Source organism: Eptesicus fuscus, chromosome 21 (genome assembly GCF_027574615.1).
Source record: "Eptesicus fuscus isolate TK198812 chromosome 21, DD_ASM_mEF_20220401, whole genome shotgun sequence".
Taxonomy (NCBI): Eukaryota; Metazoa; Chordata; class Mammalia; order Chiroptera; family Vespertilionidae; genus Eptesicus; species Eptesicus fuscus.
The window spans coordinates 21007372-21034017 of NC_072493.1; the positions used below are offsets into that span (position 1 = coordinate 21007372).

Below are 26646 nucleotides of genomic sequence, written 5' to 3' on the forward strand. Positions count from 1 at the left end.
AGTGTCCCTGTCTTCCTCGGGGACAGAGAAGGAAGACAGAGGGGAGAAGGTACCCATGTACTCCCGCTGTGGGTGTTCCCCTCGGGTTCTCCAAGATCACAGACACACACTGCTTCCTCCGTGTCAACCCCTGAAAATGGACTAGAGGAGCTTAGCCAGGTGGCTCAGTGGTTGAGCGTTAACCTATGAACCAGGAGGCCATGGTTTGATTCCTGGTCAGGGCACATGCCCAGGTTGCAGGCTTGATCCCCAGTCGGGGGAATACAGGAGACAGCCGATGGATGATTCTCTCTCTCATCATTGATGTTTCTATCTCCCTGTCCCTCTCCCGTCCTCTCTGAAATAAATAAAAATATAGCTGATAAAAATGGACTAGAAGATGCTACTTTTGGAAAATGAGCTTAGAGAGCAAGGGTCCAAAATTCTGGGTGTTTGGTGAAGTGTAATAACCGGGAGCCTGGCTTATTTGTGTAACTGGGAGATCTGAAGAACTGGACGAGGAATTGAAGTATTAGGCAGCGAATGGACTAAGCAGAGGGAGCTGCATGTGCAAAGGCCCTGTGGTCAGTGGGATAGTGGCAGTCAGCAGTCCTGACAGAGGCAATACGGGCCCTTGGAGTGCAGCGCAAAGGTGGCCAGAGATGTGCCCACTCCCCAGGGCCACGCATTCCCTTGCCTCTGACTTTTGACAAAGTATGGCACATGAACCCAGTCCAGCTGGGTGGGAAGCAGGGTAACCAGCACAGAGCAGGCGTGGAGCTGGACGATCCAAGGCCACCTCCACAGCAGACACAGGAGGAGAAAAGAGAAGGGCTGTTACCAACAAGGAGAAACCAAGGGCAAAGCAGCTTTGACATCAGAAGCAAGAGGGCAATCAGAAGAAAGCTTTGCAATCATTGGCTAGAAAGCAAAGCAGCCGGGCTGAGAAAGAGAAAGCCAGGAACAGGCTCCCGTTCCCGGAATGGACTCTCTCCTGCCCTGCTGGGATCACCTCCTTCAAGAAACCACCCTGATCCGGTTGACGTCCCCTTCTCCAGAGACACTTCCATCTCAGAACCACCTCTGCGTTTAAACACTCCCTTCCTCCGCCCACCAGGGGGCCTCCCAGCCCCAGGCCTCAGCCCAGCGGGACACCCCTGGCTGCCACTTCCCCTCCCCTTCTCCCCACGGACACGCCCACCACATCCGGGTCCTGCTGCCTGGCTCCCCCAGACGAACGGTCCTACCAGCAGAGACCCACTCTAACACTGAAGGAAAGGGAGGGTTCAGGTTCCCACAGGAACAAATGGACTGAAGTCACACTTTCCCGTGAAAAGCACTGTGACTTATCCTGTCTGGGTCACTGCCCCTGGGGCCAGCCACAGGGCAGCTCCAGCATAAGCCATCGGTGGGCGGGCGTCCAGGCTTCCCGATGCTGATGTCTTTCAAAGAAAGAAGTGCAATCTACATTTCTTCAAACCACATTAAGGTTACCTCTCTCACGACACTGGCAGACACCACCCGCCCCCCAACCCCACCCCCAACTATTCTAATGTCTAAAAGGCAGACACATATATTGAGGTTTTAGAGCCATTTATACAAAAATAGTTGAACTACAATGCTTTTACCACCTGAAAATATGACATACAAGTGGACATTGGTGAGTTCCTTGTACCTTTCCTAAAAACAACAACGGTGGGCCACGTTTTAGAAGACAACTATATTCTTTTAAAGAAAATGAAAACATTCTCAAAGGAAAAACTTAATTTAAGTCAAATCATATGCGTTGGTCCTGGAGCCTGATCCAGTGCTTTCCTGCAGCGGTGCTGCTCTCCCGCCAGCAGGGCCGGGGTTCGTGGTTCTTTTCCGAGGCTGAAAGATGGGGGTGGGGGGAGTCCCCGGGCCAGCAGCTAGGGATGGGAGCCCGGGATGGGACTGTGGCTGAAAACACCCACTGGAATCCAAGTGGCCGAATCCCAGTGACCACAGTGGCCACAGGCAGGGCTCCCTGGCAGGCCCCACCCCATCCTGTGACCCCACCCAAACAAGGCACATACTGGTGGGCCAGCCGCTTCGGGGACGCACCAACACGCGCGCCCTTATGCCAACCACCGCCTGCCAGTCCGCACCCTGCTCCCAGCGCTCTGCACGGGTCCGAACAGGAAACTGGCTCCATCCAGGCGGTCTGGGAGCCTGCCCCTCTGGGGTGCGGGGGGGTGAGGGGTTCTCAGAACAGAAGGCCTTGATAGGGCGGGGTGGGGGGAGGTGGGCAGAGCCCGAAGGAGGGAAGCGGCCGGAGGAGGCACAGACGGTGAATAAATAGAAGTCGCTTCGCCGTGGGGCCGGCCCCTCGGACAGCAGCTTGGCGGCAATTGGAAGGGTGGGCGTTGGAGGAGGGGCGGCTGCGCCACCCTGACGCAGAGCCCCGCCCGGCCTGGGTCACCCATCCCGCCTGCCCTCACACACACTCACACACACATACACACACACACACACACGCGCACACGCACATACTCTCACATACGCACACGCGCACGTGCACACGGCCCAGGGTCGGGCCCCAGCCCCAGCTCAGAGCTCGGTGACATGCACAGCAGGTGAGGGAAGTGGCCCAGGCCGGAGGCGCCGGAGGTGGCAGCGGCGGCACAGCAGGTGGCCCTCCAGCGGGTAGCAGCGGCGTCCGTCCTCCCCGCTCAGCTGAAGCCCGCAGTCCTAGGGAAGAACAGAGCCCCACCCCAGGGTGAGCAGACGGGGGAGGGGGGCAGCATACAGGCACCTCAGGGTAACGGGGTGTGGAGCAGATTGGGAGGGCTCTGTTCAACTTCCAGCGGACGCTGGCTTTTATTGTTTGGGGGGGGGGGGATCAGGAGCCCAGTGTGGGACACATGGGACTGGGTGCCTCTTGGAGGAGGACACAGCCTGGAGTCTCAAGAGAGGGCTGGACAGTAAATGGGGGCTCGGGCATAAAAACGAGATTGATCTTCACAAAACAGATTACAGCTCCCTGGGAGCACAGAAAACTAGAAACGAGCAGAGGGCAACCGGCTTGAGCCACGAAGGTTCCAAGATGGAGAAGAAAGAGCCCTGGCTGGTACGGCTCAGTTGGTTGAGCACCTCCCATGCACCGAAAGGTCGCCAATTCGATTCCAGTCAGGGCACGTGCCAGGTTGCAGGCTCAATCCCCTGTCAGGGGTGCATGCAGGAGGCAGCGGATTGATGTTTCTCTCTCACATAGACGTTTCTCTTTCTTTCTCCCTCCCTCCCTCTGTAAAATCTATTTATTTATTTTTTAAGTATATTTTTTATTGATTTCAGAGAGGAAGAGAGAGGGAGAGAGAGACAGAAACATCAACCATGAGAGAGAATCACTGATCAGCTGCCTCCTGCACAACCCACACTGGGGATCGAGCCTGCAACCCGGGCACGTACCCTGACCAGGAATGGAACCGTGACCTCTTAGTCGACACTCTATCACTGAGCCACGCCAGCTGGGCTCTCTAACATCAATGTAAGCCCTAGCTGGGTTGGCTCAGTGGACAGAGCGTCGGCCTGTGGACTGAAGGGTCGGTCCCAGGTTCAATTCCAGTTAAGGGCACATGCCTGGGTTACAGGCTTGATCCTCAGTGTGGGGTATGCAGGAGGCAGCCAATCAATGATTCTCTCTCATCACTGATTTTTTTTTTTTCTCTCTCTCTCTCTCCCCCCACCCCTTCCTCTCTGAAATCAATGAAAAATATATTAAATAAATAAATAAAATCAATTTTAAAAGGAAAAGAGATTCGAGGAGAAAACCAAAGGGAAGAAAACCAACAATGAATGGTCCTAAGGGCACGGTGACGAGTCAAGAAGGGACTCGTCAGCATGCAGAGAGCTGCCGAGAGGTCAGGGCGGTGACAACGGAGAAGTGTCTCCTGGACCCTAACACGGGGAGGGGCCGCTGGTGATCCTGGGAAGGAGAGGTTGTCCAATGCCTGGGCCAGCGGCCTTACGAGATAATGGGAGAGAAAAATCGGCGGTATCGAGTCAACAAGTTCTGCTCTAAGTCCTTCATCTTACCGCCGTATCCCCGCGCTGTACTTTACAGGCTAATGTTGTCTGTCTGTTCAACAAGTTATGTGATTGGCATGTGACCTCCGTAAAAAAAATGGCAGGAAGTGTGAGGGGCCGCCATGGAGGGTGTCAGAGACGGTGGGACACCAGGCAAGACCAACTGGCCTCCTTCCTTCCTTTTGCCTCCTACCTCAAGGAGGCGCCTTTGGTCACACGCCCCCTGCATCCGGAGCTGAACCCCGGCCTCTCGTTCCCCAAAGGCCCTGAGACCAACCCCTTCCCTGCCCCACAGAAGTCATGGAGCTGGAAGGCTGCGATGGAGCCTCCCGGTCCAAGCCACGCATGGCTCAAGTGTTCCCCCACCCACCCTCCCACCCACCCCCGTCCTGACACAGCCCCCTGACTGGGTCCTGCTGTTAATTAACACACCCCAGAGAGGGGAGGAGAAAGGGGGCCTAGAGACCCTAGCTCCCATCTAAGGGCCTCACAATCCTGAGGACCTGGGTGTGGACCACCCACAGCGTGGCTTGCTCCTTACCCTAGGGACCGTGCTTAGTGATCCCAAGGGAACACCACCATAGCCGGGACCGCAGAGCAGGATGCCGTTACTGCGGAGGGGGATCCATGGCCCCTCTTCTGACCATGATCCTCCTTCCCCGTTCCCCACTCAGGATTCCTGTTCCCACTGGGCCACTTGCCCCCACCAGGACGAGCTGGTTCCAATGGACCTTCGATGACTGAAGATTTCTCCCTCCCACTCCCTCCGGCTCTCCCCAGGGCTCTGAAACCCAACTGCTCCTCCAGGTTTCCTCCTACCTCCGCACTCCCTCACTCCTGGCCTCCCCATGTAGCTGCTCTGCCTCCAAGCAGCTCCCAAACATTGCTGCTCTCTGGGCCGTCACGAGCCCCGGCTCCTTCCTGGAGGCCCTCCGTTCCTCCCCTGGCTTCCGCAGCCATCTGTAGGCCCAGGAAGGGGCTGCTGCTTCAGGCCATGATAGTAACAAGGACTGGACTCCCCATCCTGCTTTTAATAATGAAAAGCCAGGCAAAAGACACGCAAAATGGATTCTCAGGCCCTAGGCCACAGGCAAGGCAGGTCGGTGAGCTCCGAGAGAAGGGGACCCTACTGTCCAGGCTGCCCAGAGAGCCCACTAGTACCCTTGGCTGAGGACGCGGAGGCCGAGGTGTCCGGTAACCACGGGGCAGAGCATCAGAGAGGAAAGGGCTGTAGACGCCATGACTCCCAGATTCCTGTACCTGTGGTCAGAGCCTTTGAACTCCAGCACATCTACCTGCCGCCTGGACCTCTCTATCCAGGTGTCTCCAGCTGCCAAAAATAAGGGCATCTTATCCCCTCCTCCTCTCACCCTCACTCTCTTCCGGGGTCCTAATGGACACCTCCCAACCCCCAAACTCCCACATCCAATCACTGACCAAATCCAGTCCTTCCTACTGCCTAACCATCACTCAGCTCAGTTTCCTTCCCTGAACCCAGGCCCACACCCCTAACTCCACCAGCCTCTTCAGAGAAGCCCAGCCCCCTGTCCCTTTTCCTCCCTTCATTCTCTGCATGGTGCTGAGGGCCCTTTCTGAAGCCCACGTGCCATCCTGTCACCCTTTCTGATCCTTCTCCATTGCCCAGGTAAGTCCACACTCCTTAGCTCATGTGGCCTTCTGTCCCCAGCTCCTGCCAACTTCTCTAGTGACACAAACAACACACCCATCTCCACACCTAAGCACGTTCTGCTTCGATTACCTGAAAATGCCTCCTCACTGCCTCCTTGGCTCTTATTCACCTTTCAAACCCTCCAGAAATCTTTCCCCCATTTTCCAGGACCCCCTACATGCTACAAAAACTCCCCTTGTTGGCAAGGATGACCTGTAGATGCTTCCTGAGTACCTGCCTCTCCCATGGGAGTAGGGACTATAATCTTTGTGATCCACAACACCCCACACACATTAAGTTGTCAGTAAATATTTGATTGAATAGGAAACAGCCTGAGAGAGAACATGTCTTGTGGACAGGGCTCCCTGGGGGTGGGGGGTAGGGGAAGACAGGCGGAATGGGTAAGAAACCATAAAAGGGGAGGTGGGCTCACAGAACACCGAGAGAGAAGGAAACCTGTGTGACGGGGAACTGCCCCAGCCTCCAGCCTTCCCGGAGGACCAGGCTCACCTCACAGTGATAACATTCCACATGGTAGTCTCTATCCATGGACACCACACGGATAGTTGTCTCACAACCCTGGAGGAAGAGATGGGGTTCACACACAATAAGCAAGCTGGGGTTTGAGGGGAACTGTGCATGGGGGCACATACCTACCCCGTGTGCTCTGTCATGGTAGATGTGCATTCGTGCCTGCGTGACACTGACTCAGGGACAGAATGGGCATCAGCAGATGCACACGAATGGACGTGCATGTGCCAAAAGCATGCACACGTGTCCACGAGAGCCATCACGTGGGTGTAAACATGCAGGTACACATTCTTTCCAGTTCTTTGGAGTCAGGAGACCACTGCCAGCCCTGCTTCCCCAGCTTGGGACAGAACCAGCACATGGGGAAGACCCAATGCCTGGGGGAGCGGCACTACCCAAGGTGTCTCCTGCACAGACTGCCCCGCCTCATCTCATCTCTCCCCCACCACCTCTCCCTGCAGAGGTAAGAGACCCAGGGAGCAGTCCTTCCTTCCATCGATGGGCAGTGGAGCCGAGCACGGCCAAGCAGCAGGGGCCACCACTTCCCTCTAATTCACGTGGAACACCGCACTCCGCACTCACGGGCACGTGCCCACCCCTCAGCCCTGAGGGACACGGGCAGGAGCATCTGCTCATCCCTCCCACAGGGGCCCAAGAGCTGGGGCTGACGCGGGTGGGACCTGGCCCCGCTGGGCCGGGCACCTGATCATCTCCCGGTGAGCGGTTCTTACCTGTGCAGGGAGAATAGGACGTGCACAGGAGGCGCATTTTGGTGCAAAAGCCCTGGAAAATAAAGGAAACCAGAAGTGACCACAGGCCAAGGGCACAGGGCAGGCCCGCCCACAGTAGCCCCATGACCTTGCCCAAGCGTGGACACAGAGGGTGGGGGCAGCTTCTGCCATGCCTTCTTGGCACTGGCCTTTTATCTGACTCCCCCATGCCCCTCCAGTCCATCACCTCCTCCAGGATGGCTTCAGGTCCCAACTCAGCACTCTCCCTCATGATGCCTGCAAGGTCCCTGGCCCCGAATGTCCAGGGACGGGCCGCCCTCTAGCTGAGATGCCTGCAAAGCTGGCTCCACGCTGAGTAACAGGACCTGTGCCAGGTACCAACCCCAGGCATGGCAGCAACACGGGACCAGAGCTCTGAGGGCTGAGCCTGGAGTCACCGCAAGGGAGAATGGATGGCTGCTCGCGTGAGTACCGGACAGGAAGGAAAAAGAATGTGTGGAGATCCCAACCCCCATCCCAGATAAAAGAGGCCTGGCCTGGGGACAGGCAGACGGATAGAAGCCAGGTGTGGCCGCAAGGAGAGTCCTCAGCACTAGGAGAAGGGGAGCATGCAGGCAAAGGTGGGGAGAGGAAAGACGTGGCTGGTGGCTGAACCACCAAGAGATCCGTACCCTGACCCAACCACTGGGCACCCAAGGGGAGGCTGGAAGTGAAAAGGTCAGGAAGGGAGAACAAGCCCTAGCTGGGTTGGTCAGTGGTTAGAGCATCGACCCTCAAGGCTGAAGGGTCGCAGGTTCGATTCTGGTCAAGGGCAGGTACCTCGGTTGCAGGCTCGATCCTCAGCCCTGGTAGGGGCACGTGCGAGAGGTAACCCTCTCTCTCTCTCTCTCTCCATCCACCCTCCTTCCTTCCCTCCCATCCCTTCCACTCTAAAAAAAAAAAAATCAACGGAAACCTATCCTCGGGTGTGGATTAACAAAACAAACAACAAAAAAGGATGGAGACCACAGACAGGCGGGCCAGGAAAATGTTTCCAGGGAGGCAGAAGAAAGAGTGGGAGTCACACGCCGGCTACTCACGTGTGATAGTCTCGGACACAATAGATGTTGTTCTCCACGTCCACAGTGAAGGGCACCCCGTCCAGGCACTCATTGCACACGGAGCAGCGGAAGCAGCCTGGGTGATAGGACTTGCCAAGGGCCTGGAGGATCTGGGGGTGGGAGGCACTGAAGGGTCAGTGCAGGTGGAAGGCTCAGCACCGCCCCCGGAATAGGCTCTGGCTCTGAGCCCCTGGCAGGTCTGCAACAGGTGAAAAGGGCGGGGGTCCTAAGTTTGCCCGTGACAGAGGAACTCCAGGAGGCTGGGGGAGGTTCTCACCATCTCCATGATGAGGTGTCCACACACGCTACACTTGTCAGCCGTCTGCTGGAACCCGGAGTACTAGCAAGGGACACAGGACCCAGGAGGTTACGTGATCAAGGGGCACTCTGCCCGGCCGGCACCTGCCTCCGGGCCTCAGGTCTCCATGGGAATCAGGAGGGTCCCTGCCCTGCTCCACCCAGGTACCAGCCAGGGCTCAGCTGACTCACCAGGAAGTCCTCCTGGCAGTACACTTTCTCGCCCACGTTGTAGAACGCCTTCCCACGAAGCCGTCTCCCTGCAAGGACGAGGGTCGAGAAAGGGGTCCCTGGGCCGCTGGAAACCAGGGGTGGGTCCCTGCTGCCATTTCTCAGCACCCTCCTCCAACAGACAAGCAGCGGATTACCAACAAATTTTAAATTTTCCCTTTAATGTGATGTTATCATCATTATAGTAATTAAGTGTATTCTTCAATTACAGTTGACATGCATTATATTAGCTCCAGGTGTATAGCACGGTGATTAGACATTTATATCACTTACGAAGTGATCACTCCAGTAAGTCTAATACCCTCTGACACCATACTCAGTTATTACAGTATCACTGACTATATTCCCTATGCTGTGCTTTACATCCTTGTGATTCTTTTGTAACCACCAATATCACTTCTTAATTCTTTCACCTTTCACCCAGCCCCAGCCCCCCCGCAAACTCCCTTCCATCTGGCGACTATCAGTCTGTTCTCCGTGTCTATGACTGTTTCTGTTTTGTTTGTTGCTTTATTTTTAATATTCCACATATAAGTGAATCAGACGGTATTTGTCTTTTTCTGTCAGACTGATTTCACTTGGCATAATACCCTCTAGATCCACCCATGTTGTTGCAAATGGTAAGACTTCATTCTTTTTATGGTTAATATATCATTATCCTATATAATAAAGCGGTAATGTGCAAATTGACCCTCACACCCTCACAAGATGGCTGCCTACGACCAGGCCGGCAGGGGGGAGAGGGACTGAACAAGCAGGCTGCGTGGGGCAACCAGGCCGGCAGGAGGGTTAGTGAGGGACGATCAAACAACTGAACAAGCAGGCTGTGTGGGGAGACCAGGCCAGTAGGGGGGGTAGTGGGGGCAACCAGGCCAGCAGGGGGGCAGTTGGGTGACCAGGCTGGCAGGGTGGGGGCAGTTAGGGACGACCAGGCCAGCAGAGGGGGGCAGTTGGGGGCAACCAGGCCAGCAGGGAGGGCAGTAAGAGGTGACCAGGCCGGCAGGTGGGGGTAGTTAGGGGCAACCAGGCCGGCAGGGGGGGCAGTTGGGGGCAAGCAGGCTGCCAGCAGGGGGCAGTTAGGGGTGACCAGGCCAGCAGGGGGGGCAATAAGGGGCAACCAGGCAGGCAGGCAGGTGAGCAATTAGGAGCCAGCTGTCCAGGATTGAGAGAGGGATGTCTGACTGCCAGTCAACCTGCAGTCAGACATCCTCCAAGGGGTCCCAGATTGGAGAAGGTGCAGGCTGGGCTGAGGGGACCCCCCACCATGCACAAATTTTGTGCACTGGGCCTCTAGTATATTATGTATACCACAGCTTTTTTATCCACTCATCTACTGATGGGCACTTTGGTTGCTTCTTGGCTGTAAATAATGTGGTAATAAACACAGGGATGCATTTATCTTTTCGAATTCGTGTTTTTGGATTTCTTTGGATAAAGAACCACAAGTGGAACTGCTAGGTCATATGGTCGTTTTAATGTTCTACTGTTTTCCCCAGGGGCTGCACCAATTTAGAATCCTCAACAGTGCACAAGGACTCCTTTTTCTCCACGTCCTTCCCAACACTTGGTGTTTGTTGATTTACTGATGACAGCCTTTCTGACAGGTGTGAGGTGATAGCTCACTGTGGTTTCAGTTGGCGTTTCCCTGATGACTAGTGCCGCTGAGCATCTTTTCATAGAGTAGTATTTTTTAGGACACTAAGTTTTATTTTTCTGGGGGGAAGGGACACCACACTTCTACTCAATTAGGAGAAACCTTTTCGTCAGCACACAGGTCTTTCTTTATCCACTGATCATGCCATGAATTCACAGGGAAGGGTCCAGCAGCTCAGCTCCCTTCCACTGGTCCTCACTGTGCTCTGGGTGGAGCAGGCGGGCGCTTCAGTTGAACCAGGTACCTTTCTCTCTGGCTTCCTTCTTTTTCTGACCATTTTCCCTCACACGTTTCAGGAAGCTACCACAGACCTTGGAGAGCTTACTATGCTCAATACATACATTCTCTGGGCAAGAATCCTGCCTTTAACTTTTTTCTCCACAATGATGCCCACTGCGTGCTGGGTGACACTGTAGACTCCTCCAGTCTTGCCACGGCAACAATTTGTGGGCCTTCCTTTCTGAACAGCGCCCATCCCCCTGATGTCCACACTATCCCCTTCCTGTAGATGCGCATGTCCTAGCAGGTGGCCAAAGGAACAGCTCCATGTTTTCCTAAAAGGCCTGGAGAACCGACAGCGGTGCCTCTCCTCTTTCCTTTGTTAGTCATTTTGGTGAATTACTGGGAGATGGCAGTTCTGGCCCAAAAGCTAATTAATACGTTTTTTTACATTAAATAGAACATGTTGTCAACATAACTAGTGTAAGAGGTTGTCCAAGTAAATAGTGGAAGGACTTGTTTCAAATGTAAACTGATGTTCTAATTTTTTTTTCATCACATTTGTTTCAGTTAAATGGAGAACACTTTCCAGAATGACCTTCCTTATTCCATGAACATCACAAGTACAACTCTCCCCAGGGGAAGCAGCCTAAGGTGAAAGAGGCGGGCGTCCTTGTCAAAACAGCCCAGCAGCTGCGAGAGACGGGAGGAAGCCACAGGCCTCACTGGGGACAAGGGGGCACCTCCTGCACCAGGACGGCACCGCGAAAGCGCCCAGCTGACGGCAGACGTGAGGTGATGCTGGGAACCAATTCCAGCGTGTAATAATTACAAGAGTTTCATCAAAAGGTTGGTGAAGCTTGCCATAACTGGTTTGGCTCAGAGGATAGAGTGTCGGCCTGCGGACTCAAGGGTCGCAGGTTCTATTCCGGTCAAGGGCATGTACCTTGGTGGCGGGCACATCACCAGTGGGAGGTGTGCAGGAGGCAGCTGATCGATGTTTCTCTCATCGATGTTTCTTACTATCCCTCTCCCTTCCTCTCTGTAAAAAATTAATGAAAAATATTTTATAGCCGAAACCGGTTTGGCTCAGTGGGTAGAGCGTCGGCCTGAGAACTGAAAGGTCCCAGGTTCGATTCCGGTCAAGGGCATGTGCCTTGGTTGCAGGCACATCCCCAGTAGGGGGTGTGCAGGAGGCAGCTGATCGATGTCTCTCTCTCATCGATGTTTCCAACTCTCTATCCCTTTCCCTTCCTCTCTGTAAAAAAATCAATAAAATATATTTTTTAAAATATATATTTTTTTTATTTAAAAAATTGGTGAAGCTTGGGTTGGTGAAGCTTGGGCGGCTCAACAAGGGTAAGCCACATATGTAGTTTACCTGTTGGAAACAGCTGGCACTTCCCCCAAACCTGAATAGGATTGCTTGCTGCCAGACAGCTCAGGGCATTTTATTGCCTCCTGTTGGCCAAACACCCGAACAGCTGTAGGCTATTCCCCAAACTGATAATGCTTCTGCATACCCTTTGAAACCTTACCCATTGAAGTGTATATCTCTACCTTGCCTTGGTACAAATTGTGTGTAATAAAAGCACAGGTCCTTAGACAAGGAAAGGGGTCTTTAGCTCCTTTAGCTGAAGATCCTCTGACCCCCAATGCCTTTCAAAATTATCTTTCGTCTCCGGACTCTTTAATCATCTACGCGCAGCCCCTTTCTCCAGAATGCTGACCCCTTTGTAAGGCTGGGAAAAGAACCCCGGCAAGGTGATACAGTAAATGCACTAGCTCTCCACAGGGCAGTAAGACATGGAAATAAACGTAAAAATTGGGAAGAAAAAGTAAGACTGTTTTTAAACACAGATGGTATTATGTTATGTAGAAATTCATAAGGAATCTACAAAAAAAAAAAATCTCCCTAGAACTAATATGTGAGTTTATCAAGGTTGTAAGATAGGTGGTCAGCATGTGAAAACCAAATATATTTTTATATTCTAGCAGCAAACGATTGGAAATGAACGTAATTTTTAAAATTACACTTATAATAGAATCCAAAAAATCCATAAATACTAAGGGATACATTTAATGAAAGACATGTCTGACCTTTCTCTGAAAAACTGAACTTTGCTGAGAGAAACTGTAAAAGACCTACATGAACAGAGAGGCATGACCACTGCTGGAAGGCAGCGCTCCCCGGAGTCGCTCGCATTTCTGCACATCGTACTAACAAAGCTTCAGATTTCATCCTGGATTATCTTTTCTTCCTTTTTTGTTTTCTGTTAATCCTCACCTGAGGATATTTTTCCCACTGATTTTCAGAGCATGGAAGGCCCCTAACTGGTTTGGCTCAGTGAATAGAGTGTAGGCCCGTGGACTGAAAGGTCCTGGGTTCAATTCCCAGTCAAGGGCACATGCCTGGGTTGCAGGCTCGATCCCCAATAGGGAGTGTGCAGGAGACAGCCAATCAATGATTCTCTCTCATCACTGATGTTTTTATCTCTCCCTTCCTCTCTGCAATCAATTAAAAAATTTTTTTTAGCCCTAACGGGTTTAGCTCAGTGGATAAAGCATCGGCCTGCGGACTGAAGGGTCCCAGGTTCGATTCCGGTCCAGGGCATGTACCTTGGAGGCAGCTGATCGATGTTTCTCTCTCATTGATGTTTCTAACTCTCTATCCCTCTCCTTTCCTCTCTGTAAAAAATCAATAAAATATATTTTTAAAAAAAATTTTTTTTAATTACACTAAAATATACAAAGCAAATGACCCCAGTGTTTTAAATAAATAAATAGCAGAGAGTGTGGAAGGGAAGAAGAGAAGAAGGGAGGGAAGGAGGGAGAGAGGCACATCAACTGGTTGCCTCCTGAACATACCCCGACCAGGGCCGGGGATCGAACCTGCAAACCAGGTACGTGCCCTTGACCAGGAATGGAACCCGAGACCCTTCGGTGTGAGGGCCACCATTCTAACCACTTAGCAACACCAGCCAGGGCATGGATTAGCTTTCCAAGGACCTCTGTGGAGCAAACTGTTTAGAAGACAGAGGTAGCACCTCCCTCCGAAGCACAGGGCAGGTTTGCTCACTGTCCAGAGTAAGAAAGATGCGTTCCTCCAGGACGAGGGTCAGATAGCTTTGTGGGCAGCCCATTATAAAATACCGGGGTTCCCTGAGCTCGGGGTTCCTCAGCCCTGACTCAGACCCACTGCATGTGCAGCGTCCATCAAGGCCACCCCAGGTGACGCGTGTGGGACTCAGGAGGGCAAACATGATGTGAACGTTAGTGACGTGCGTGCAGCTTGCGGTGCTGAGAGTCTGCCCAGGCGGCTCATGTCTTCACTCAGCATCCGTGAAACAGGGTCAGGCTGACTGGCCAGCTTGCAAGTAGGAAAAAAATCTCACTCAGACCCTGCACAGCTCCTGACAACCATGGCTTCAGATGTTGCTATCAGTTCTCCCCAAATTGATCTATACATTCAAATGCTTTTCTTTTAAGAATAGCTAAAATTTATTTAAAACCAATAAAATACATTTTAAGACAAAACCTCAAGAAACAAAAGCTTAGAATTTATACAAAAAATAAACACTAGTTTGATAAAATATAGAAAAATGAATTATTACACAACTTGGGATTTGAAATAGTTTAACTGAAAATGGCTATGAGCCTCTTTTTTCTCTATTTTGCCCAAACAAAATGCCAGCACTCGTGTGTGTGTGTGTGTGTGTGTGTGTGTGTGTGTGTGTGTGTGTGAGAGAGAGAGAGAGAGAGAGGGAGAGAGAGAGAGAGAGAGAGTGTGTGTGTGTGTGTGGAAACTGACATGCCAATTTTGAAATTTATATAAAAATATAAAGAACATCGAATAGCCAAAATAATCTTTAAAAAAAAAAAAGAAAAGACTGGCAAAGCGGGAAGACTTATACTACCTCCTATATTAAGACTTACAGTAATCAAAGACAGTGTAATAATATTGGGAGGAGGAGACAAAAAAATTGGTGGAACAGAACAAAGTCCAAAAATAGACCCAGAAATATTTCAACAAACACACAAGTGGGAAAACAAAGTCTTTTTCAGCACATAGTACTGCAACAACTGAATATCCATGTGGAGAAAGAACAAAATTCAATTTCATACTTCACAACATACACAAAAATTAGTCTGAAGTGAGTTATCAATCTAAACATAAAAACGGGAAACCTAAAGCTTCCAGAAAAGAATACTGGAGACTATCTTTATGACTCAAAGGAAGACAAAAAAATTAGGTCACAAAAAAATAGTAACTATAAAACAAACAAAAAACTGACACACTGGATTTCATCAAAATGTGAAATTTATCAAAAAATATATCATTAAAAATATTTTTTAAAATCACACTAGGAAAAAATATTCACAAAACATACATGTGAGCCCTAACCAGTTTGGCTCAGTGGATAGAGCGTCGGCCTGCGGACTCAAGGGTCCCGGGTTCTTTTCCAGTCAAGGGCATGTACCTTGGTTGCGGGCACATCCCCAGTGGGGAGTGTGCAGGAGGCAGCTGATCGATGTTTCTCTCTCATCGATGTTTCTAACTCTCTATCCCTCTCCCTTCCTCTCTGTAAAAAAAATCAATAAAAAATATATATATATATATTTAAAACATACATGTTAAAAGAACTTGTACTCAGAAGATATATATTTTTTCCTACAACTAAATAATAAAGACAAATAATTCTTATTTTAAAAATGGAACAAAAGACTTGAACAGACTTCACCAAAGATGATATAAATGGTCAAACAGCAGACAAAAAGATCTTCAACCTCATTTAGTCCTCTGCAAAATGCAAATTAAAACCACAATGAGATACCTCTCCACACCTACTAGACTGGCTTAAATTAGACCACCAGTGTGGTTCACTGGTTGAGCATCAACCTATGAACCAGGAGGTCACGGTTCAATTTCCGGTCAGGGCATATGCCCGGGTTGTGGGCTTGATCCCCAGTAGGGGGCATGCAGGAGGCAGCCGATCAATGATTCTCTCTCATCATTGATGTTTCTCTCTCTCTCTCTCTCTTCTCTCTCTCTCTCCCTCTCTGAAATCAATAAAAATATATATTTTTTAAAATGACTTAAATTAAAAAGACTAAAATACCAATTGTCGGCAAATATGTAGAACAACCCAACTCTCTTATATTTCTAGTAGGAGTATAAAATGGGGCAAGCCCTTTAGAAAACAGTTTGGCAGTTTCTTATGAAGTTAAACATACACTTAGCCTATGACCCAGAAATTCCAGTTCTTGGAATTTACCCAAGAGAAATGAAAACATTTGTCCACAAATGACCTGTACAAGAATGTTCACAGCACAATCTAGTATCTACCCACACTTAAATGGATAAATTGTGGTATATTCATACAATAGACTCCTACTCAGCAATAAAAAGGAGTTACAACTCCTTTAGTCCATGTGTAACATGGACAAAAAAAAAAAAAAAAAAAAAAAGGCATGCTTATAAAAAAAAAATCAACCACAAAATAGTACATACTACATGACTGCATTTAAAAGATGAAACTAATCTATGGCGGTAGAAATCAGAACACTGGTTGGGAGGATATGATGGGAAAGCATACGGGGAAACTACAAAAAGTGCAAGACAGAAGTTTCTAGGGTGTTTAAAATGTTCTATATCTTTGTTAGGGTTGTCAGTTACATAAATACATACACTTATCCAAAATCTTTGTACCATAGCTCTGAAGCATCGTCCCTTACACCAAGGGATGGCAGGTTCAATCCCTGGTCAGGGTACGTGCAGGAGCTGACCAATCGATGTTTCTCTCACACTGATGTTTCCTTTTATTTAAAAAAAAAATGTTTTTATAGATTGAGAGAGAGAGGAAGAGAGAGGGAGAGAGAAACCTCGATCAGCTGCCTCCTGCATACCCACTACTGGGTATCGAGCCCACAACCCGGGTATGTGCCCTTACAGGAAATCGAACCAGTGACTGCTTGGTGCATGGGACACGCCCAAACAACTGAGCCTGCCCAACCCCCTCTCTCTAAAATCAAATTTTTTTTTATTTATTGATTTTTTTACAGAGAGGAAGGGAGAGGGATAGAGAGTTAGAAACATGGATGAGAGAGAAACATCGATCAGCTGCCTCCTGCACACCCCCTACTGGGGATGTGCCCACAACCAAGGCACATGCTCTTGACTGGAATCGAACCTGGGACCTTTTAGTTCGCAGACTGACGCTCTATCCACTGAGCCAAACCGGTTTCGGCTAAAATCAATTTTTTAAAAATGTTTTTGATGGCATACTTAAGATCTGTTTGCTGTACTGTATGTAAATTGTACTCAATTAAAAACAAAGATAAACCTAGAACATCTGTGCTTGAATAGGAGTGCTCAAAGAATGATGGGGGTATGTCAAAGGGCACAGGGGCCAACTGGAAAGGACTTAGTCTGGCCAAGTTTGAGACAATTTGTGCATCAAAAAGAATAATGACTGCACCTGGCCAGTGTGGCTCAGTTGGCTGGGCATCACCTTGCATTGAAAGGTTGCCAGTTCAGCAGAAACCGGTTTGGCTCAGTGGATAGAGCGTCGGTCTGCGGACTGAAAGGTCCCAGGTTCAATTCTGGTCAAGGGCACGTGCCTTGGTTGTGGGCACATCCCCGGTGGGAGGTGTGCAGGAGGCAGCTGACTGATGTTTCTCTCTCATCGATGTTTCTAACTCTCTATCCCTCTCTCTTCCTCTCTGTAAAAAAATCAATAAAACATATTTAAAAAAAAGAAAAGAAAAGAAAGGTTGTCAGTTCAATTTCTGGTCAGGACACATGTCTGGGTTTGGGGCTCGATCCTCAGAAGGGGGGTTGCAGATGGCAGCTAATAGATGTTTCCCTCTCCCTCCCCCTTCCTCTCACTCTAAATATCAATTTTTAAAATCCTTTTTTAAATGTCTGTATTGCAATACATTGCATGAATAAAAGCATATGTAAGAATACTCACAAAAGAATAAAGTACATTTTCCCCCATCTAAGTTTAAAATTTTTCCTTAGTAGAAAGGTTTCAGACATTCCCTAGGGAAATGCAACTTCAACACAGACCTCAACGAATTCCCACAGGCATATTCCACAATCAAAAATTATAAAACACATGAGAAAACAAGGTCTCATGACTGAGAGTGAGGAGAAACAGTAAACAGTAGAAATAGGACTTCAAAAGACATCAGATACTGGGACTATTAGATGCAGAATACAGAATAGGTATGTTTAATATGCTTACAAAATAAAAACAGATGTCTAAAACATGAGACTACAAAGATTTCTCAGGGAGGGCATTAAAAGCAGTGACTATAAACAAAGAATAATTAGATTTTATTAAGAATTGCTTTTCATCAGAACACTTCATTTGGAAAGTAATGAAGCAAGAATAGGTTAGGAAAATAATTTTTTTTAATATATTTTTTTTTATTGAATTTTTACAGAGAGGAAGGGAGAGGGATAGAGGGCTAGAAACATTGATGAGAGAGAAACATCGACCAGCTGCCTCCTGCACACCCTCTACCGGGGATGTGCCCACAACCAAGGTACATGCCCTTGACCGGAATCGAACCTGGGACCTTTCAGTCCGCAGACCGACGCTCTATCCACTGAGCCAAACCGGTTTCGGCAGGTTAGGAAAATAATTTTTATAACACATATATCCAACAAAGATCTTTTATCCAGGACATGTAAAGCACTCCTACAATAATGGAAAGGTAAGTGTTGTCCTGCGATGGTAAAAACAGCTTCTCAGAATGATCTGACGTAACACTGTGCCTAGATTATACTTTAATAAAATATTAAAATGTCTCGTGTACATAAATGAAAGAGGTCTACTTCTGGGCAAAGCTTAAAAGGACGTAGAAAATCAAGAGTGCAGATTTATTATGCTGGTTGGGTTATAGTTACTTTTCTCTTTTTACAACTTTGTCTAGATTAAATTACATTTATAGTTCATACTGTATTCAAAATTCAGATTAAAAAAAAAAGCAGTCGCATGGGAAAGAAGTATCAGCCCTCTATAATGGCAGAAGGCACAGCATCCACGCAGCCAGGGGACTTCAGTACCCTGCCAAGGATGAAGGCTCCGAAGCCCCGGGCCAGAGGGGCGGCCTTTCCCTCTGGCTAGCAAACGGCTCCTCTCTGGCCCCACACCTCTCTCCGGGGGGCCCCGCAGATCTTCCCAGGGCTTTGAGCCTCTCAAGCAGGCCAGGCCCAGAGAGAAAGGGGCCGCCACTTAGCCTCCTCCACACTTCAGCCTGGGTCAGAGCGGGTGGTCCACCTGCCTGGGACTTAGGTGCAAGGCAGTCCGTGGTGCAAGAGGGGCCAGAAAGAGGGTACCTACCACAGGAGTCACAGACGAAGCAATCGGTGTGATACAGGCTCCCCATCGCCTGGCATGCTTGCCTTGCCCCGTAGATACCAAGCCCACACTTGATGCAAATGCCTACGGGAGGAGAGGCAGAAAAAGAGCAGTGGTTAGCACCACGACTGTGGTGTTGGGTAAACACGCATCCAAGTCCCAGGCCTAGTGCCGCCCACCCGCCTGATCCCGGGCAAGTGAACGCCTAGCCCTCCATCACACAGCTCCTCGTGGCTCACATGGGGCAGCCAGGGTCCCACTGCTTAGGGTTTGTTGCTGCTGTTGTTGAGCAGAGCACCTGGCACGGAGCCATCCTGGCCATAACCATCATTAGGACCTCTGCATACCTACAGAGCCATTCTGGACCCCTTCCCCCGTGACCTGCTCCTGGACTAAAGGAAAATCCTTCCTTCAGTCTATGGACCAAAAAGAATGAGGACCACACAGGCACAACCAGGGCCGAGGCGCTGACCCTCCCCAGCCACGCCGTCCTCATCTGTACCATCCACTTCCTTCGTTCTCTTGTCCAGCCAGCACATCGACAGCGATGCCTGCCACGTGCCTGCACATTGAGGTGCCAGAGATGCTGCAACGCACCAGTCAAGTCCCCACCCTCAAGGAGCCTGTATTCCAGTGGAGGAAGACAGACAACAACACATAAATAATGTCTTAGGAGGAAGCAGCAAGTGCTATGGGGAAAAAAATATACTGATTAAAAATACGTCTGAGAAAAAAGAAAAAATATGTCTGAGTGTGTGATTTTTTTTTAAGTAGGGCAGTCAGAAAAGGCTCTGATGCCCTGGTCAGTTGCTCAGTGGTTAGACCATCAGCCCTTAGACTGAAGGGTCACAGGTTCGATCCCTGTCCCGCTTGGGGAGTGTGCAGGAGGCAACCAATCAATGTCTCTCTCTCACATTGATGTTTCTCTTTGTCTCCTCTTCCCTCCTTCCTGTCCACTCTCTCTAAAGAGCAATGGAAAAAATATCCTCGGGTATCCTCAGGTGAAGATTAAAATAAAATAAAAGGCTCTGGTGAGAAGGTGATACCTGAGCAGGCATCTGGGTCTACTGGCAACCCAGGGCGGGACATCCAGCAGTCAGAAGAGGGGTGGTAAAGGGAAGGATAACCAGCAATGCGAGGGCAAAACCTGGCACTAGCCCTCAGGGACTCCCTGACTAGCCCTCCTGGAGACCCAGCCCATATGTGACCAGCCCACACATCAGAAGTCCCTTTCTGCCCTAGCCGGTTTGACTCAGTGGATGGAGCATCAGCCTACGGACTAAAGGGTCCCGGGTTTGATTCTGGTCAAGGGCACGTGCCTGGGTGGTGGGCTCAATCCCCACCCAGTAGGGGGCATGCAGGAGGCAGCCAATAGATGATTCTCTCTCATCATTGATGTTTCTATCTCTCTTTCCCTCTCCCTTCCTCTCTGAAATCAATAAAGATATATTTAAAAAAAAAAGAAGTCCCCTTCTGTTACCCAGGGTGTCCCAGGCCCCAAAGGGCCTGAAGACAGGTTCCACCTGCCCTCTGGACCCGAAGTCTTCTGGCTGCTCTAGGACATGCTGCCCTCACCCTCTCCCTCCTGCTTTCTACCAGACCTCTCTCTCTAACGTTTACCCATGGGCAAGCCTCTTCCTTCTTAAAAACCCCCTCCTCCCCATCAGCCATCCCATTTCCCCTCCCCTCAGTCAAGAAAGCAAGCAAGCTCAGTCCCCACTCAGTCATCTAACTGTGCAAATCCATGACTTCCTGTTCAGGTATTGCTGGGAGACCTCTCCCCATTGGTTTCCAGGGCATGGCCTGCACCTGCCTTCTCGTTCCTCTTCCTTCCTGTTCTGTCTTGGGTCACCCATGACGGCTCTCTCAAACCCAAGCAGGCATGTAAAGGTGGCTGGTGGAGACCAGGCGAACGGAGAAGAGAGCCGTGGCCGCCAGGAGTCGCAGCCATGCCTTGGATCTGCTAACAGTTCCTGGGTGGGAAGGCAGGCCCAGCATTGCTAAAGATTCTAATTTTTCAAGAAAAGTCAGACATACAGATTTGTATGTAAAATCTTCCCATACTGAAATTCATGACTGACTTAAATGTGTTGTGAATGCAGCCAAGCACACCCTGTCTGCAGGTCTCTCTGGGCAGTCCCAGCCCCTCGCCACGCCTCCTGCAGAGGGCTCTGCCCCAGCCAGGACCTCTCTCCTCAGTCACTGCTCCACCTCCCACATGGCCCCCACACCACTCCAGGTCCAGAACAAAGGTCCAGGGTCCCCACAAAACTGCCCTTGCCCTGGCCGGTTTGGCTCAGTGTATAGAGCGGCGGCCTGTGGACCATAGGGTCACGGGTTCGATTCCAATCAAGGACACATACTTCAGCTGCAGGTTCCGCAGCCCCGGTAGGCGCGCATGTGGGAAGCAACCAATCGATGTGTCTCTCTCACTTCCATGTTTCTCTCTCCCTCACAACCTCACAAGCCCTCCTCCCTCTCTTCCATTCTCTCTAGAAATCAATGGAAAAAAATATCCTTGGTTAAGGATTAAAAAATAATAAAAATAAAACTGCGTCTGCCTCTGGGCTCCTGCTCAGGAAAAGGCACTTTTGGATAAGCCAGGTTTCAGGGAGCACCCAGGGACGCCTCTCTCTCTCACCTCCAACTCTGAATTTGGGCTCCTCTGTTCCCTAATCTTGGCTTCATTCCTACCCTCACTCCCACTAGCCTGATTCACCAGCCTCCTCCTGGTGTCCCAGCCTGGCCTCCAAAATCACATCCCAAAAGCGGCAGCCAGACGTTCTTCCTAAAATGAAAACGATCCCCTCTCACACCTTCACCCTTGTCCGTGTGCTCTGAAAGTCCGCCCTCGCCACTCCTCTAAGCTACTGGACTACGTGAAGAGATAGCCGTCAGCTGCCTGCGCCCCCGCGGTGGCCTTGCCTCATTAGGTGTTTGGTTCTGTTTGATGTTTTCCTCAATATGTGCCTGCATCCCTTTAATAAAAATATTCTGAAGGAGGAGAACCAAAGCATGAGGTACCTCGGACATGCAGGGAGCAGAACATGTCACGGGGAGCGGACTCCACCTGTGGGAGGCAGCAGTGAGGTCCGGACCAACCGGGCCTGGCCAGCACCCACTGGGCTGGGGAGTCCGCTGGGTCAGCCCAGGGAGGGGGTATCAGAGGAGGATAAGCAAAGACGATGCCAACCAGACTCTCAGATGAGAAGATGAAAGGGCCAACCGGACCCTGTGGCCATGTAGTTTTGGGCTTTTTTGTTTTTATTTATTTTTAATATATTTTATTGATTTTTTACAGAGAGGAAGGAAGAGGGATAGAGAGTAAGAAACATCGATGAGAGAGAAACATCGATCAGCTGCCTCCTGCACACCTCCTACTGGGGGATGTGCCCGCAACCAAGGTACATGCCCCTGACCGGAATCGAACCTGGGACCTTTCAGTCCGCAGGCCGATGCTCTATCCACTGAGCCAAACCGGTCAGGGCGGTTTTCTGTTTTTAATGAAAGACCCTTCTCCGTATTTATAACCAAAAGCAAAGGGCCAGTGGGGAAAGGAGAGCTGAAGGTGGAGTCGGGGACGAAAGGACCCTTGTCCTCCGATCTGGATGTGCACTCAAGAGCCTGTGGGGAAAGGAACAGGAGGCCACTGGGGAAGCAAGCTGCGGACCTCCACTCTCTCAGCCAGGTAGAAAAGGCAGGGCTGGCGGGGACAGGAAGGTTTCTGCGGGAATGAAAGAGGGGACTGACCAAGGCTGAGGGAGATGGATGGCGCGAAGACCAGGAGACCGTCCCTCTGTCCCCTGGCATGCAGCAGGGCAGACAGCGGTTGGAGGGGTCAGAGGTACCAGTGACATGCGGGCCACGGTCAGGACTGAAGACCAGAGGACAGCACAAACAGGGTGTGGCTCTGGGAGTGGGTGGCTGAGGAGGAGGCAGAGAGGCCATCTAACTTTCCCGGCCTCCGAGGTTCCGTGGTTCAGCCTCAACCCAGGAACCAAAAGGTCAACAGTTCGATTCTGGTCCGAGCACATGCCCAGGTTGTGGGGGCCGTGCAGGAAGCAGCTGATCGATGTTGATGTTTCTCTCTCATCGATGTTTCTATCTCTCTATCCCTCTGCCTTCCTCTCTCTCTAAAAATCAATAAAAACATTTATTTATTTTTTTTTTTTAAAGAGAGAGGCTCCAGAAGCTTGAGGCTGTTGGCTGGCTAATGGCAATGGAACTTGTTGAGAGATGGGAACGTTCCAAAGACATCAACGAATGGCAGAGGGATCAGGGGGTCAGCTGGTGCCAGGGCCAAGGGGAGGAAGGAATGGCACAGCAAGGAAGAAACACACCCTGAGGAGGAGGTTTATCAGACATCGCTTGAGCTTAGGCTCCCTGCAGACTTCCTTGTAATAAAATTTTGTATTACTCAGGTTGAATAATATAAAACTGCCACTTTTATAGTTCTAAAATGTCAAATATCAGCAGATACATTTCAGCAGTTGAAGCAAAGAGTTGCCCTTTTTTTTTTTTCATCAACAGAGAAATTTTTTTTTAAATATATTTTTATTGATTTTTTACAGAGAGGAAGGAAGAGGGATAGAGAGCTAGAAACATCGATCAGCTGCCTCCTGCACACCACCCACTGGGGATGTGCCCACAACCAAGGTACATGCCCTTGACCGGAATCGAACCTGGGACCCTTGATTCCTCAGGCCGACGCTCTATCCACTGAGCCAAACCGGTGTCGGCAACAGAGAATATTTTTGATTGACATTTGAGAGAGAGAGGAAGGGAGCAAGAGAGAGAAACATCAATGTGAGAAACATCGATCCATTGCCTCCTGAATGTGCCACGACCGGTGATCAACCCAAAACCTCGGTATGTGCCCTGACCAGGAACTGAACCCAAAATCTTTTAGTCCACAGGACGATGTCCCAACCTAAACTGGCGTCTCTTGAAAAATAAAACCCACAAAGATCTGCCATCATATCCTCACTCACCTTCCCCTTCCACGCGGCTTCCATGGGCCGGAACTGAGTGGAGCTCCCTTAAGGAAGGATGACCCAATATCCCCTATGGCAGGGGTCCTCAAACCTTTTAAACAGGGGGCCAGTTCACTGTCCCTCAGACCGCTGGAGGGCCGGACTACAGTTTAAAAAAAACTATGAACACATTCCTACGCACACTGCACATATCTTATTTTGAAGTAAAAAAACAAAACGGCAAAAACCCCCGCATGTGGCCCGCGGGCCGTAGTGTGAGGACGCCTGCCCTATGGCCTTGTGCCTTGGGCCCCTTCACGCCTCACATCACCTGCCTGGGTCCAGCCACCTCAGCTTCACACACAGACTCACGAGTGGCTGCGGAGGCCCACAGAGCACGCCCGGCTAGTTCCTGCAATGGGCAGGGGCAGGGACAGGAACAGCCTTCTGCAACAGAGCAACGGAAAGCCTTTCTCTTTCGAAGACCAGCCCCTGCTTTTGCTCCTGGCACCTGCCAGGCAGGAGAGGCAACGGGCTCATACCGCATCTCCCTGATGCCGGGCCACGCCACAACAGCCAGACCAGAAATTCTCACCTACTGTTTCCAGGTGAGCCTGAAACCCTTCCACATCTCCCCTCCCAAAGGCAGGCCACCACTCCCGTGATCACCTGACCCCTCCCTCCTGGGCTGCAGCCCTGGGGAGGGTGGTGGAACAATCCACCTCCTCACTTGTCTTGCCTCCTTTTGCCCACATTCTTCCCTCTGCCTGAAATGCCCCCACTGGACCTATCACATATAGATAGCCCCCTCCTCCCTCAAGATCCAGTTCAGGGCGTCCCCAGCGGCTAGCTACAATGGATGCATGACACCCCAGGACAGCCTCAGTCCCTGGCAGGATAACCAGCAGCCAGCAACCCCTAAAGCTGGGAGCCTCAGCTTCCCTACTTATCAGTAAGGGAGGGAAGGAAGCACTCTCCCAGGCCTCTGCTCGGAACCCTCAAGCCTACGAGTCCTAAGCGTTGTCCCAAGAACTGACAGGGATCTGTGAGGGCCTGGGTTAGACGGGGCAAGAGACTGTCAGAAACCGGTGAGCTCTGCAAAAGCTGCCCAGAAGGATTCTCTTTGGAAACATCCCATGTACAAAGCACAGCCCAGAGAGAGGACAGCCCCGTATGACTGGCGGGGGCCCCCTCTTCCTCGAGGTGGACTCTCCCTCCTTCGCACACTCGACCTCCCACAGCTACCATCATCAAGAGCCTCAGATCAGGCGGGACCCGGTGGTGCCTGCCCCTCCACCACCCCGCTACTGTCCACACCTGCATTGCTGGGGGCGAGGAGGCAGACCGGGCGGGCTGGGTCACACCTCCACTTAGGCCGACCTGGGCCACAGAGCATCGGGCAGGACGCGCAGAGGCACGTGCCAAGGGTGAAGAAGAAATGATCCGGAAATGGCTCGTTCTGCCTCTTACCATGGCTTTTCCTCCCAGTTAGGATAGAGGCTTCCATGCGCTTCCCCAGAACCCGTTCTCCAGGTGGGAGACCGAGAGGCGAGGGCGGCGGGTCACACTCGCACCCCGTGCTCCCTCCTCTCCCGCGGGCCCAGCCCCCCGGCCACCGCGCAGCCCAGCCCGACCCGCTCACCGAAGTAGTCCCGCGCCGTGCGCGCTTCCAGCGCCCGCTCCAGCTCCCGGGTCAACGCCTCCAGCCGCCGCTCCACCGCGCTCGGGCCGCCCTCCCGGCCCGGGGGCAGCTGGAGCGAAGGCAGAGAGAAGGGGGCCGGCCCGACTGGCTCGGGGGAGCGAGTTGTAGCGGGACCGGCGCCGGGCAGGAGCAAGTCGGCATAAGCCCCAGCGGAGCCGCGGGAGCCGAGACTGGACACACTGGAGCGGGCGCTGCCCACCGACGGCGGCCCGGGGCCGGGGCGCGGGTCCGAGCGGCCGGAGCGCGGACTGCCGTGGCGCTGGTCGTAGCCCAGGCTGATGCCGCTGGAACGGGCGCTGCCACCGCCGCCGCCGCCGCCGTCGGAGCCCGCCAGGCTGACCCGGGGGCTGCCCGCGGGCTGCGCGCTCAGCTCGGGGGCCGCCGCGCGCCGCGGGCCGCGTTCCCCACGGCTCAGTCCGTCCGTCCCGGCCTCGGGGACGCCGGCGCCGCCCTTCCCTCGGCGGCCCAGCGCCAGCGCCGCCTCGTCTCCGGGCCCGGGCCGCGGCCCCCGCCGACCCCGACCCGGGGAGTCGCCGCCTGGCTGCAGCTCCCGCAGGGCCAGCCCGGCCAGGAGCAGAGCCGCCTCGTCCGCGGCCGCCCGGGAGCGCTGCATGGCCCGGCCCGCCGGCCCTCGCGCGTCACCTCCGCCTCGGCTTCCCGCCGCCGCTCCGGCCGCGCCGCCGCATCGTCCGCCCGTCCCCGGAGCCCGCCCCGGGACCCCTGGGCGCGGGGCGGGGCGGGGCAGGCGCGGGGCCCGGGTCGCTCCGCCGGCCACGCGCGGTCCGGGGTCCGCTCAGTGGCGCGCGAGGCGGAGGAATGTGCGCTCCGAGGCGCCGGGCCGCGCCCCCTCCTCCCGCGGCCGCGCGGGGGCGGAGGGACTCCTTTGTGGGGGCAGGAATGCGAGGAAGGAGACGGCGCTGCGGCCTCTGGAATGTGGGGGAGTGGCGGCGGCGGCGGCGCCTGGAGCGCAGAGGGGCGCGCAGGCCGGGCCGGAACGCCGCGCCGGGCGCCGCGCGTGCTTCGCGGAGCTGGCCCTGGGGCGGTGCGGCGGCGAGCCGTGGCCTTCGTCGCGCGCCCAGGCCGTCGAGCCTGTGGGTCCCCGCGGGCTGAGCTGGCGGCGGCCCCCGCAGTCCCGCAGGAG

The 26646-nt window shown here is 52.2% G+C and overlaps 1 protein-coding gene across 3 annotated transcripts; it reads right to left on the reverse strand.

The window, feature by feature from the left end:
• Positions 1–2465: 2465 nt before the first annotated feature.
• WTIP (WT1 interacting protein) lies at positions 2466–26302 on the reverse strand. 3 transcript variants are annotated; one of them, XM_054711017.1, is made up of 8 exons: positions 25446–26302; positions 18813–18914; positions 8547–8614; positions 8335–8397; positions 8037–8167; positions 6958–7009; positions 6206–6274; positions 2466–2691 (listed from the first exon to the last, which is right to left on the reverse strand). In XM_054711017.1, exons 1-8 carry the CDS (start codon positions 26116–26118, stop codon positions 2551–2553), a joined length of 1299 nt encoding a protein of 432 aa, XP_054566992.1. In that variant the 5' UTR covers positions 26119–26302; the 3' UTR covers positions 2466–2550. The 3 variants fall into 3 exon arrangements, with proteins under 3 accessions (XP_054566992.1, XP_054566994.1, XP_054566993.1); XM_054711018.1 differs by having other exon boundaries at positions 2608–2691; positions 8037–8256; XM_054711019.1 differs by lacking the exon at positions 8335–8397.
• Positions 26303–26646: the final 344 nt, after the last annotated feature.